This window comes from Carassius carassius, chromosome 20, assembly GCF_963082965.1.
Source record: "Carassius carassius chromosome 20, fCarCar2.1, whole genome shotgun sequence".
Taxonomy (NCBI): domain Eukaryota; kingdom Metazoa; phylum Chordata; class Actinopteri; order Cypriniformes; family Cyprinidae; genus Carassius; species Carassius carassius.
The window spans coordinates 14,517,634-14,532,492 of record NC_081774.1 but is presented as its reverse complement, the minus strand read 5'-3'; the positions used below and the strand labels follow the sequence as shown (position 1 = coordinate 14,532,492).

The following is a 14,859-nucleotide window of genomic DNA, read 5'->3' as shown; positions in this document are numbered from 1 at the left end:
CTTCACAGTCAGTAGACCTCCAACCTCATCCTTACATGGTTTAAAGGTGAGATGCTTCATTAGATGTGAGGGCTCACAGATGTAGCATCTTCTTTAATGCGGCTGAGACATGCTTTACAGTATAGCATATTAGCAGACGAAAGTGTCGCACAATAAAGAGATGCCAAGAAATACATTTCAAAACCAGTGTTTGTGTAAATTATTTTATTTTCTCACAGACCAACAGCAGAAATGTTCCAAAAACCTGTAAGAGACCAATCAAAAACATTTAGATTACAAGTTTGACTTGAAAAGGGCAGTCGTTCATAAGTACAAAGATTTTTCTTCCATGACATTTACTTTAAATGGGAGTAATTCCCAACAGGCCTTAAGAGGACATTCAAACCTCTGTAAATTTGAACCATTTCAGAACTTCCCTACTATGTGGGAATGTGAACAACATGACTTCCATACCAGTAATGCCTAAAGACTGTTTTATAGATTAATAAATGCAATAAACATCTAACATACAGCTCATAGTAGAAAGTTTGCAAATTAACAACAATTTTACTCTTAATTATAGCACATTAGATTACATAACACTTTTAATACAATGTACTAATAACCTGAATCGCACACATTTCCAATATGATCTGCAAGAACAAACAGAATGCAAACTTCTGAGATCAGGTGCTCACCTAATGGTCTTAGTTCATCCTCCTGACGAGTCTGTTGATCTGGTCCTCCCTGTTTCCTGCATCACCTCCCTCAACAAAGTGGGTGGTCTTCTTGTTCATGCCCCCACGAGGGGAGGACAGTTTGAATGGCCAGAGGAAGTTGTTTGCACACTTGAAGTTCTTTCCAACAGTGTAGATCTCATGGATGAGATCCTCAACGCAGATGATTCCATATCGACCTGGAGAGATACCAATCATATGATTAAATCTTCATCTAATAACATATCAACTACTATAACACCTAATGTTCAATCAGGCCGTGCAGTGGCTTGTCCTTACCAAGGGCCCTCTCGATAAGGCAGTTGTCTGTCAGTGGAATGCGCTGCTTCCTGATCTTGCCATATCCACGCTTGTAGATGAGCTCACGCACAGATTTAAGGTTGGGGTACCTGAAAACATAAGCAATATGGAGGTTTAGCAAGCAGAGAAATACATGTAAGTGACAACACATCACATTTCACATTAGTCTTCCTCCCAAATGATTCTTCCATTGAACACAATAGTGGAAAGATTGATGAACACAATAGTGGAGAAGAATGGTGAATGACAAGTTACAAGTAAATGCTGCACTTTATTAGAAATCTTCTAAAGCCACAAAACAGATCTGTGCGAGAAACACAAAATGCATTTACCTTATGATACCTTTGATGGGTCACTTTCGATGTGATGTTATTGTTCATATTAATCTGATAAGTCAAATGTTCATGTCACACTGACAAAATCAAAGCATTCATTTGAGTCTAAAAGCCATTCAATGGAAAAAAAAAGATTAAACTGGTTTAGTAACAAAGATGAGCACATGAGAAACTAATTTGAGCAAAGTATACACTACCGTTTAAAATAAGGGATTAGCTAAGTTTAAAATGTATTTTATTCCAGTGATGGCAAATTACTCTTAGTAATTAATCTTGAGTATCACATGACCCTTCAGAATTTTTTTTAATAAAGTTGAATCTAATCTAATCATTGCTGGATAACTATTAATTTCTTTAAAAACGAATCACTGAACCCAAACTTCACCAAAACCTTTAACAATAAGACAGCTGTAAATACACCATGGACTTTCACAATTTATACATCATCAACCCTAAACATATTTACATACCCCCAAGCAATGTAAGGCTCTGCAATTCGGAGCATGTTGATGGAGGCCTTGTTCAGTTTCACAAAGACACCGTTGAAGATCTGGCGGAGACGGAGCAGCTGGAGCACCTTGCGGACTTTGGGGCTGACACCATTGATACTGAGGAAGAAACAAGACATTTCATCAACAACTTTCAAAAGACAGTTTCAGTAAGATTAATTAATGCTTGGTGGTGGTTTCAGAGGATTTGGCTTAATTTCAAGAGGAATCACCATGGTCGATAAGATGGGGAAAAAAGAGCAACATCATTAACCACAATCGATGACATTTGTCTGCAACACGGCAGACAAACAAAAACAGCAAGGTGGAAATTTACCCTCTGATCCTGACAACAAAAGCCAGTTTGGGCTCAGCTGGGACGTAGTAGTTGCCTGCCTTGCGAGCCATCCTGCTCATGCGGATTTCACGCCTGTACATCTGTCTATACTCCTTGTGGTAAGCTTCAGCTCTCTTGAAGATGAGCTTCCTGGTGACTTTGCGGGTCTGGGGACATGAGAAGAGATGCATGCTCACTTTAGGCTGTACTCTGATGCTTTTCAACATTTCGAAGGCAAGCTGGTAAAGTCAGAACAACTAACCTTCTTGTCAGCTGCCGCCTTCTTCTGACGGATAGCCTTGATGGCAGCAAACCGCTGTCGCCTCTTCAAGAGGCTTTCAGGGACTGAAGGGACCTTCTTCTTTCTGATGAAAAACCAAAAAGTTGCACATTTGTCATTTTCGTTGAACCCACGTAAAGCATGCAAACCAGGCTATGACGACTGTCACACAAAAAAAGCACACTAAACTAACACAACCCAGATATATATTATAAATAGTATATAACTAAATCTTCTAGGCTAGCTTTATGAACAGGAACAATAACGTTACTAGCGTGACGCACAGCACCACCGCTTTGCCTGAAGTTAGCAGTCAGCTAATGACAGTATGTAAATGTTGACTCGAACAAGAGTATTTTCCAATCTAATACCACTTTATGGTATTCACATACAGAAATACTCAGTCGGACACATTTTAATGTTATTTCATAAGCTGCTTTACCACACGTTGCTGAGCCGATTCAAGTCAAGCAGACTACACGACATTCACATCAAATTTATTGATTCATCATTCCCCGCTACTCCCAATTTTCCCATCTTAATGCTTAAATATTCATATATTGCTCATTTAGTATCCAAACAATACTGTATGAGCTGTATTACAAGCGATGGAAAAGGATCTAAATGGCAAGGTCTACAACTTACGTTTCGCCCGCCATTATCCCTACAGTAAAAGAGGCTTCTACGCATGCGCGGTGGCGTCTTATAAGCGAGGTCCTTCCGGTTATGTATTAGGTCTCAAGGTCTATTGCCTGCATTTTAAGAATAAAAGTGCGTTAACTATTTTACTTTTAAGAGACTTTCTGCTTGCGGCAAAATTTTCTTTTTTAGAATTCATTATGTACAGAAGTAGATAGACTGGAAACTGTGCATTAGATATGACGCACACGCTATGACTGCTTTGCATAACAGGCGGACACAAATACGCGTGGAAAGTTATGAAGTCAAGTGAGTTCGGTCATATTTAAAGAGCTGGCGACCCACAAAAATACACTGTTATGGGTGGAATTCATCCCGTCGTGAGGGCATTCAGGTTTTAGTCAAGCCTCGACAGGTTGCTCCTTTAAGGTCTTTGCTGTTGGAACTGAACGTTGTTGTAATTTGTTTATTTTGGCGAGTGGAAACAGAGGCGCGCGTACATTATGAATATCGTAACTGAAGTATTCGTGGTCACTTTTAAAATAATGTGGTCGTTCGTACTGGCCGGTGCTAAATGGTTTATTCCTCCACGGGAAAAGAGTGTGGAGGGCCAGGTGTGTGTTATTACTGGAGCTGGAAGCGGTCTCGGGCGACTCTTTGCGCAGGAGTTTGCCCGGAGACGAGCGACCCTTGTGCTGTGGGACATCAACCGAGAGAGCAACGACGAGACCGCAGAGATAGTGCGAGACATCCACCGAGAAATGAAGCCCTCCGCTGGTGAGTTTAATACAAAACCCACATTTCCCCCATTTTAATTTTTTTTTACAAGTGTTTTATTATTTTATTATTATGTACAATAAACGTATGTTGCAACAATGTAAAGTACTTTTACGTTTGGTATAAAATGCATTATTTTCATTGTTCGTTCATGTTAGCTCACGTCCATAAAATAACTATACACGTGTGTACTCCCTAGTTAACCAAAGCAGAAAGTTAGTTTAGTAATGATAATTGATCGGAATTTAATTCAATTCAAGTTTATTTATTTATTTTTTTGTATAGCGCTTTTTACAATTAACAGATATTTCCTCAGTTGGTCAGTTAAGACCCAGTAAATAATAAGTTTACAATTTAACTGTTAACTGCATCAACAACCCTTTCAGACCCTTCAAAATCAAAATGTAATTATTACTGGATTAAATGGGATAAGAAGGATTTAAACAGGGTAAAATGTGCAATACTCTTACGTAATCTTTTTTCTTTTTAAAGGGTCTTCGGATGGTGTTCAGGAGTTGCCTCTGTTCCAGCCAAAAGTTTACACGTATGTTTGCGACGTCAGTAAACGCGAGAGTGTGTATTCGACTGCAGAGAAGGTGCGCAAAGAGGTGGGCAACATCGACCTGTTGATCAATAATGCTGGCGTTGTGTCCGGACGTCATCTTCTCGAGTGCCCTGATGAGCTTATCGAGAGGACTATGATGGTCAACTGCCATGCTCACTTCTGGGTCGGTATATGGTTAAATCAACACCATTAATATCATCTTTTCACATCTTGTTCATCTTCTGATTCCGTATAAATTTTTATTCACAGACTGCAAAGGCTTTCCTTCCCAAGATGCTTGAGCTGAACCATGGACACATTGTAACTGTAGCTAGCTCATTGGGCTTGTTCACCACTGCTGGTGTGGAGGTAAGAAATTCTCACTTTTTCCTTCCATCTAGTACAGTGTACCACAGTATGTTACAAATTCACCCTTCTCCTTTTCTTTGTAGGACTATTGTGCAAGCAAGTTTGGAGCCATAGGCTTCCATGAGTCTTTGAGCCATGAACTGAAAGCAGCTGATAAGGATGGAATAAAGATGACGCTTGTCTGTCCTTTTTTAGTTGACACTGGCATGTTCAATGGCTGCAAAATTAGGTTTGTGGTTTTTAACTGCATATCCTTAACTTAATTCTGATAGCAAGAGATGTTCAAATTTTGATTAATTTAATTTCTCTCTTACAATCTTTTCTTTTTAAACAGGAAAGAAATGGCACCATTGTTTCCACCGCTAAAGCCAGAGTACTGTGTCAAACAGGCCATGAGAGCCATACTAACAGACCAACCAATGATCTGCACGCCACGAGTCATGTACATGGTCACCTTCATGAAAGCGTAAGTGAATGTCATAACGTGAATAGTCTTGTTTTATTTAATCTATTTATAATGGTCCTCAATATCTCCTATTTTGCAGTGTTTTGCCATTTGATGCCATTGTGTGCATGTACAGATTTATCGGGGCTGATAAATGCATGTACCCCTTTCTGGCTCAACGCAAGGAGTCCACAAACAACAATGAATCAAAGACTGGAATCTAACTGGTTCTGACTGAGCAGTGCTGCTAAATTCTGTGTTAGTTCCTCTGGAACGCTGAAAGCTGAACATTTGGATTTTATTATTATTATTTTTTTTCAGATGACATTTTGCTGTCATCTTTAAGGTTGCAATAATTTCAAATGTAAAACACCATGTAGCAATTAACTTTAATTATGAAATGCTGTGCATTACAATAAGGTTGCTTAAGGCCTGTCACCTATTTGTATGTATTTACATTTTTATTTGTCAAGGATTGTTGCTTATCTCTCAACATTCCAAGACTTTATCACTTTAGAGGTTTAATTCTCCGAATAACACTATGAAATGCACTGAAAATATTGAAAGTGTTTCCCCTGTGTGGTCTTGTATTGATGATTTGTGATGACACCAATGATTGAAGCAAAAAATTTGCAGAAATTGCCACATGTGCTTTTTGTTGAATAAACAGCCTTTAAACTAATCCTGTATGGTTTCCTTTTTACCTAATGCTAAGTGATGAAAAAGGTGATTTGGTTTCAGTTTAAATATTCTATTTTCATCAGAGGCATGGCAGCTTTCCAAATTTATGCTTAAAATCGATCATTTTCTCCACTTTGAAAGGTAGACCCTGTTTCTTTATGTATTCAACTGCTAGAAACATCCCAAAACATTTAACAACTAATAAATGGCTATAACCTGTGATAATATACCTTGTTAATAAATTATCTTTGAGGTCAGTTGAAAGCACAAAGCAGTAAAAATGTATTATGTATACTGTACATGTTCTTTCAACTATATAAATTGCTAATGCAAAAACCATACAAATGTGTATAAAATCCATGTGAAAATATTATATAACTGAAAATGCAGTAAGTTTTAATGGTTCGGCTGGTTTTTAATGTGCATTTTCAAATAATAGGAAAATAATGCAGAGAAAACATTGCTGAAATAAGAAAATTAAACGAATAAATGCTGATTTACAGGTGCATCTCAATAAATTAGAATGTTGTGGAAAAGTTCATTTATTTCAATAATTCAACTCAAATTGTGAAACTCATGTTAAATAAATTCAATGCACACAGACTGAAGTAGTTTAAGTCTTTGGTTATTTAATTGTGATAATTTTGGCTCACATTTAACAAAAACCCACCAATTCTCGATCACAACAAATTCGAATATAGTGACATGCCAATCAGCTAATCAACTTAAAACACCTGCAATGGTTTCCTGAGCTTTCAAAATGGTCTTTCGGTTTGATTCAGTAGGCTACAAAATCATAGAGAAGACTGGTGATCTGAGCTGTCCAGAAGACGATCATTGACACCCTTCACAAGGAGGGTAAGCCACAAACATTCATTGCAATAGAAGCTGGCTCTTCACAGAGTGCTGTATCCAATCATTTTGGTCCATTGTGTTTTTTGAAAACCAAAGTCACTAAGAAATCACCAAGAAATTTTGGAGCACTTCATGCTTTCTTTTGCTCACCAGCTTTTTGAAGATGCTGATTTCATTTTCCAGCAGGATTTGGCACCTGCCAAAAGCACCAAAAGTTGGTTAAATGACCATGGTGTTGGTGTGCTTGACTGGCCAGCAAACTCACCAGACCTGAACCCCATAGAGAATCTGTGGGCTATTGTCAAGAGGAAAATTAGAAACGAGACCAAACAATGCAGATGAGCTGAAGGCCACTGTCAAAGACACCTGGGCTTCCATACCACCTCAGCAGTGCCACAAACTGATCACATCCATGCAACGCCGAATTGAGGCAGTAATTAAAGCAAAAGGAGCCCCTACCAGGTATTGAGAACATGTACAGTAAATTAAGATACTTTCCAGAAGGGGCAACAATTCACTAAAAATGTATTTTTATTGGTCATATGAAGTATTCTAATTTGCTGAGATAGTGAATTGGTGGGCTTTTGTTAAATGTGAGCCAAAATCATCACAATTTAAAAAAAACAGAAAACTTAAACTACTTCAGTCTGTGTGCATTGAATTTATTTAATACATGAGTTTCACAATTTGAGTTGAATTACTGAAATTAACTTTTCCACGACATTCTAATTTATTGAGATGCACCTGTATATCGGTTCATTAATTACAATATTTGATTACGATGTTTTTTAATTTATGCCCAGCTACACTGTATGAAGTAGAGGATGTGATTTTATGTAAAGCCTGGTATGCAGAGTCTTTCCCTGCCCACTCACTTGCGGAAATACCAGTGACTGTAGGAGAGAGATATCAGGCATATTTATCAGTGAAGTGATAAAATGAGGGAATCACATTCAAATGCCATAAACCATATTATAAATACATATGCTTGTTCCTGGCCATATCAGGAATGGGCTTCCAGTCGAGTTCAGCCTTTAATCCATAACTTTCCAGTGTTTTGGATTATATGTTTAAAAAGTGCGGAAATCATCAAAATGACAACTATGTGATCTTACTTCAGGCAGATTATTAAGAAAGCTGCCAATGTTACTCATGGCACAGCCTTACAAAAACCTGACAGTTCATACACTGACAGCTCAGTGAATATAAGGCAACAAGTGATGCCTGTCTGTAGATTAGATAACTCCACTTTCAGCCTAAATACCAGCAAACAATAAAGAGCCAAAAAAGTATGCAGCATATTCCTCATTAGAGATGACAGCATAAAAGAAAGAGTGGTTGATGTGTAGCAGCCCATTGTAAGGTGTTTGTGATGTGCTTTCACTGGAATCTGTAGTATCAGTTATTAATTATCCATTGACAATTATTTTGCTTCGAGAGAGAAACTGTAGTTTACATTTGACAAGTTCTATATCTGAACCTCTGTCAAGTATACATTGTATAGCTTTTTATATACAGTGGGTAATTTTAAGAAACAACTTTCTTAATTTCAGCTATGTTTTGTAATTACCAAATTACTAAACTAAACTTTTACCTTTTCTACTAATTTTTATATTTGCAGATTGTTTTATCAAAAGGAAAAACTAAAGTTCAGTGTATATCAGAGTCATTGCATCACTGTCCTGTTATCTCAGTAATGTTGTTTTGATAACTCAATTACATTGAGCGGAAAAAAGCCGACAGCTTCCTTTCGTGGGGCTCCCTCAAATCTAGACGCTCTGACTAATGTGTTTAGCCTTGGAAAATGAACAAGGATGAGAGATTACTGATACACAGTCAATCCCTTTCCCTTTACCAGGAAATTACACCCACTCCCACACCATACTCATTTGGATGATACCATTACATTGCCTTAACGGTGATGTAACAGACACATTTCAAGAGAACAGATATCCCATGAGGAAGATCCTAAACCATTCACACTCCAGTGGATTTCCGTCTGACGGAGGAGAAAATTCCAATGACTGTGTTACATCAGCCAGAAGACTTTGGAATCACATCTGAATAAACATTCCAGACTACTTTTTTATATATATTGTTCACTGCTATGAGTTCTGAAAAGACGATTCACTGAGTAAAACATACATCTAGACAGTTATTCACGCTGCAAGAAAATAGTAAGAATCATTCTTGAGGACTGGTTTACCCCTGCTGATCACATCGAAACTACTGTTACAAATTCTTGTAGCTTTATTCTTAACAATTTTATAATAATTATTATAAAATACTACGAAAATAATTAACTGGAATAATCTTTAGTATTCCAAATTTCTTAGGCTCTATATTATTTTTTTTAGAAGTGAAAAGTTTCATTCAGCAATGATCCATTAAATTGGTCAAAGGTGACTTACATTGTTACTTTCTATTCATCAGAAAAACATGGACATATCATGGTTTTCACAAAAATATTAAGAAGTACAACTGTTCCCAACGTTAATAAGAAATTCTTTGGTGATTTTGCCTGAGCATCAAATCAGCATATTAATATGATTTCTAAATGATCATGTGACACTGAAGACTGGAGGGTATTTTATTTATAGTATTTTTTACTGGAGTAATCGCTGCTGAAAATTCAGCTCTGACATCACAGGATAAACCAAGCGGCAACCTCCCACTTTCTCTCGTGAAACTACGGTGGCCCAGTAATGCACAACACAACGACATTAAAAAAGCAAACATAAGCTCACAACACAACGACATTAAGCCACAACACAAATACATTAAGCCACAACACAAAGACATTAACCCACAACACAACGAAATGCTCACAACACTACGAAATTAAGCCACAACACAACGAAATTCTCACAACACAACGAAATTCTCACAACACAACGGAAATGCTCCCGACCACTAGGGGGCAGTTGGTCTGCAGAAACGGGCAATAGACTACATATTTCCTGTGAAATCTCAGGGCGAATAAGAGAGTGCATTACCAGCTGATAACTTTTATCCATAAACGATGAATATTACATAATATTTATACATTTTGCTATAATACGACAAATTAAGTATACCACAGCAATATAATTATTTAATGAAGAGTTCCATAGACATCTGTGAGGGTGGTTTACACCGCTATTTCTGTGACCCGTTTTGTGAGGCTCCTCAAAGGTTTTTCACACTTCTCCACTGGATGTAGAAACTCGAAATAAGTGGATTCAAATTAGTAATGTAAGATTTAAGGATTTCAACATCACTTCTGATACTTCAGTCTGCAGGCGCCTCTTCAAGAATGACAACAGCATGCGAATCTACACTAGGTAAGATCTAAACCTTTATTACTATATTAACGAGCACAATGTAGGCCTATTGTGAATTTTTTAATTGTCATTATTTATTTTTTGTCGCTGTGGTTGCCTGTTTGTTTAAAAACCTCTTCCGTGGATCAAAGCAATACCTGTTAGTAGATGATTAACCCAAAAATAAAAAAATAAAGCTGTCATCATATACTCAACATTATACATTTACAGCGTAAACCCATATGGCTTGCTTTGTTCATTGGCATACAGAAATGTTGTAAATGTTACCGTCAGTCAGCTATCTAGATAACCCCACAGAATAAATTCAGAACAGTTTAGAATGACACGAGGGAGAATAAGCTAAAACCCCAGCTAAAATCTTTTTACAGACCTACCTTTTTTCCACGTGTATGTCAATAGATTATACATTTTTAAGTATCCTTCAGGTTCAGTCTAGGCAAACAAACTTTTTACATTGTTTGGTGTGTATTTTCTGAAAACATGTCTCATCCAATCTAGATTTGAGAAGTAGATCCATTTAATGGCCATTTGGAGAGTTATTGAACCTGCATTCCACATGGTTCGTGAGACCAGAGCAAGGACAGCTACAGCGAGGAGAGAAGTTGGAATAACAAGCAATGCAATGGTAAATATTGATATTGTATTGTTTGTGACAGAGAAAAAAACTGTTATATTTATTTTCACTTTTTGATGCACACATTACATGCATGTATCATAATTATTTAACAATTATTTTGACAGTGTCAGTCTCTGCAGCCCTTCGATGAGTTCCCCCTCTTCATGGTCCACCTTTCAGTCGATCTTCCACAGAGAGATCTGGCCTTACACAAAAAACTTGGGATGGATTCATTTGGTTTTATTTGTACAGACTACAATATAAAATGTAAATTAAATATTATGTAAGTGCAAATATATGTAATTTTAATGTTTTCTTGCTCACCAGTGTAGTGTAAACATGTAAATATCCACAATTAAATTTTTTTTAACTTTGATACAGTTTTAATAGTTATGTAAAATACAAATACTAATAACTATGACAGTGTAATGGTGTGTTACTATATTTTTATAACACTTCTGCCACTTGGAGGACTGCTAGGTCAGGCAGATCACTGGTGACATCACTGTAAACATTCTCCTGAGATGAAAAACAAAGGTATAGTGTAAATTGACCATTAAGAAAAATAAAAAATTTCCACCATCATTACAAGTTGCATGCATAATGAATAGAGCCATAATCATTATGATTGTGTTTTTGTCTTTTTTCTGTTAGGGCTAATCAAATAGGCATGTTATACATTATGAATAAAAGCAAGATATGAAAAGATGATGTATCAATATTAGACACTTTCCTCCTACCTTAACCACTCAGCGAGTTTCCTCTCTTGAAAACAGGACCACCATCCCACTGACAGGACCTGGCTTAATTCTCTAGGCATACCAATGGGGCGTGTTAATGTTATTAATCAAAGTTTATTAATTATGTCATACATTAAAGAATTTGATAATTCTCTTACTTCCCATTGTTGTAGGTTTGTGCCAGCTCTGCTCCCTTCAGTGCAGCTCTGTACAGGAGGAACTGCACTGATTCTCAGTTCTGAATAGTGTGCTGTCTGCTACAGTGCTGCAACAGTATGGATGGGAGTCCGTTAAAATAATCTGTGAAGATAATAACATTGGTTTACATATTTAATTGATTTCAGATACATTTGGAATTACTTTCAGTTGCATTTTAAATTATTACATTGTAAATTACTCTTTATTTAAAATAAATTATGACAAATAATTAATATTTTATATAATGTTACAAATATGCCAATAGACTGTAAAGAGATCAGTAATATTTCAAAGGATGTCCCTATCTCTCTTAACCATTTCTGATCTTTTTTGCTTTTTACTGAATAGCTTTATCATGCTTGTGTTGGGGATCCCTGGAAAACTGCTATATAAATGTGAACAATTAATTCAAGCTTCAGGTTACAGATAATATAATTTGAAAATATAACAATAACTGTCAGACTAAAGCCCCGTTCACACAATGAATGATAACTATTAAGATAACGATAGAGTCCACAGTAGCGAACGATATAATCTGTTTATTCTAAGCGCGCACAAGCTTGTCAGCTGCTTTACATTCTCGAGCTCGTTATAGCAGGATTCTGATTGGCTGTCAATGTTTTTAATCGTTCATCAGCTGGAAGAAAAATAGTTCTTAATTCCAATTATATTGTTTCTCTTCTTTATCATTATAGCTGTGGTGTGGACTCTTTTTTTAAATAGTGAGAACGATTTTTAAAACTAAATATCTTTATCGTTTTCTTTATAGTTTGGTGTGAACGGTCCTTTAAGATTTATTACGATACATGGCAATCTAAAAATGGCAACAGTATTTAAAATACTTTATATCAAGTGAAGAAGTTTATATCACAGCAAACACCTATCAGAACCACCGATGCAAATCAACGTGGATTACCGGGAGTCCTGCTGTTATTTCTACTATCTCTTACGAGTTATAAAAAGATGAGGTGGACGGAGTTTAAAACTAAACTCTTACTTAGCCCTGCTATTTTTTGAGCTGATCAAGTCAGTGCAGCAGCGTTATCCAGCCTCATTAGCTAGATTTGCTAGAAGACGATAGAACAATACTCACCCTAAAGTTGTTGATGTAACGTTTAATGCCCTTCTCCGCGCGATGAAATTCATTTACAGTCATCAGGGGAAGTTCTTGTAAGATGAAAAATCTTCTCCTCTTGTCAATTTGAAAGCTCTACGGAAAGAGCAATGGTTTCCCCGCACAGCACCGGATTTACATAAGCCCCCCTGAGGAAAAACATTGTGTACAAGAGCAGAGCTAAACGGTCCAAATATTATCAATTTATTTTTTGCTCGATTCATGAATCGATAAATTAAGATTATCAGGATATCAAAACATTAAAAAAACACGTTTTTCATTTAAAAATCGATTACACATATTAAGTTACACATACGTCTCGATGAAATATCGGTGTTTAACTTTCAACACTGCCCCCTAGTGGTCGGGAGCACTTCCGTTGTGTTGTGGCTTAATTTCGTTGTGTTGTGGCTTAATGTATTTGTGTTGTGGCTTAATGTCGTTGTGTTGTGAGAATTTCGTTGTGTTGTGGCTTAATGTATTTGTGTTGTGGCTTAATTTCGTTGTGTTGTGAGAATTTCGTTGTGTTGTGGCTTAATGTATTTGTGCTGTGGCTTAATGTATTTGTGTTGTGGCTTAATTTCGTTGTGTTGTGAGAATTTCGTTGTGTTGTGGCTTAATGTATTTGTGTTGTGGCTTAATGTCGTTGTGTTGTGAGAATTTCGTTGTGTTGTGGCTTAATGTATTTGTGTTGTGAGAATTTCGTTGTGTTGTGGCTTAATGTATTTGTGTTGTGGCTTAATGTCGTTGTGTTGTGAGAATTTCATTGTGTTGTGGCTTAATGTATTTGTGTTGTGGCTTAATGTATTTGTGTTGTGAGAATTTCGTTGTGTTGTGGCTTAATGTATTTGTGTTGTGGCTTAATGTCGTTGTGTTGTGAGAATTTTGTTGTGTTTTGGCTTAATGTATTTGTGTTGTGGCTTAATGTATTTGTGTTGTGAGAATTTCGTTGTGTTGTGGCTTAATGTATTTGTGTTGTGGCTTAATGTCGTTGTGTTGTGAACTTATGTTTGCTTTTTTAATGTCGTTGTGTTGTGCACCACTAGGCCACCGTATGAAACCCATACGGAAGAGACTTAAACTGTAATTCATCAACTGACCGCTAGAGACTGGCTGCACAAGGGAGTCAATCCCATAGATTCCCATGTTAAAATGACCTACTTTACAGCAGAAAAAAAAAACGTTTACATCCTGGTTAAAAAAAATTATTTTAATCTATACATCTAATTTTTCCCTTCATAAAAACCTTGAGGTGGGGCAATTTTAACTTATCCATTTAAATTATATTAAGCCTTAAAGTTCTGCATAATTAAAGGCGCAGCCACTTGAGTGACAGGTGGGTTGCCGCCGCTGTCACCGCCTTCGAGATAGGTGGGCGTGGTTTAAGCAACTAGCTCCCGCCTTTTTGCCCATTTTCGGAGACTGACATGCGATGCCTCCGCCCACTTTTAGCTTTAAAAAGCACTTTGCAAACCTATGGGTGACGTCACGGACACTACTTCCATGTTTTTACCATAGACAGTAAAAGAAATGGACACAGCGACCCCATTGAAACTCAATTGAGACAAGTGAAGTCCAGTTTTAGCTATTTTTAGCACTTCCGTTTCTGACTTGCAGACTCAAACTAAGCTTGATGACGTCAGCAACCTGTCTTGACAGATGTAAATCTTCTAGTAGCTGTGCGCGCAAACTGCCATCGTTAATCTTGCAGAGACGGCGAGCTTGAGCAGGGAGTTCTTTGGCGTGAGTGAGCAAGAGTAAGTATTCTGATTAATTATTTTGTATTGTATTTTAAAATGTAACGCCAGTACGCCATATTAAGTTATTTGCCTGTGAGCTTCTCCTCCTGTCTGTACGGTAATGCGACAGAGAGTCGAGTGGTTATGACGCAATCGTTAGCTTATTTTTACAAAAACTGTTTCTACGGGGCCATAATGTAACATAGAAGGCAATGGAGCCCTTTAAACATTGTCGTGTATCTTTAGAAATAAATAATGGACAAATGGAGTCTTTAAACACCTCAGATGTAAAGTTATTCGCTGTCAAAGTGACGCCAAAATGAATGGGAGGTCAATGGGATGCTAACGCAAGTGAAGTTCTGC

At 37.1% G+C, this 14,859-nt stretch overlaps 2 protein-coding genes and 1 non-coding gene across 3 annotated transcripts; 1 reads left to right on the top strand and 2 right to left on the bottom strand.

Annotated features, from left to right (window-relative positions):
• Positions 1 to 189: 189 nt before the first annotated feature.
• Positions 190 to 3,229, bottom strand: LOC132096436 (large ribosomal subunit protein uL30-like). Its single transcript, XM_059501782.1, has 7 exons — positions 3,102 to 3,229; positions 2,439 to 2,541; positions 2,177 to 2,343; positions 1,822 to 1,959; positions 996 to 1,105; positions 678 to 895; positions 190 to 244 (listed from the first exon to the last, which is right to left on the bottom strand). Exons 1-6 carry the CDS (start codon positions 3,113 to 3,115, stop codon positions 687 to 689), a joined length of 741 nt encoding a protein of 246 aa, XP_059357765.1. The 5' UTR covers positions 3,116 to 3,229; the 3' UTR covers positions 190 to 244; positions 678 to 686.
• On the bottom strand, positions 2,030 to 2,119 carry LOC132097031 (small nucleolar SNORD12/SNORD106). Its single transcript, XR_009422638.1, has one exon. It is a non-coding gene; the product is annotated as a small nucleolar SNORD12/SNORD106 (small nucleolar RNA).
• A 122-nt stretch (positions 3,230 to 3,351) lies between the features above and the next one.
• Positions 3,352 to 5,523, top strand: rdh10b (retinol dehydrogenase 10b). The gene is made up of 6 exons (XM_059501781.1): positions 3,352 to 3,872; positions 4,365 to 4,600; positions 4,687 to 4,785; positions 4,869 to 5,014; positions 5,120 to 5,251; positions 5,331 to 5,523. The coding sequence occupies exons 1-6, from the start codon at positions 3,599 to 3,601 to the stop codon at positions 5,452 to 5,454; spliced, it is 1,011 nt and encodes a 336-aa protein (XP_059357764.1). The 5' UTR covers positions 3,352 to 3,598; the 3' UTR covers positions 5,455 to 5,523.
• The last annotated feature ends 9,336 nt before the right edge of the window (positions 5,524 to 14,859 follow it).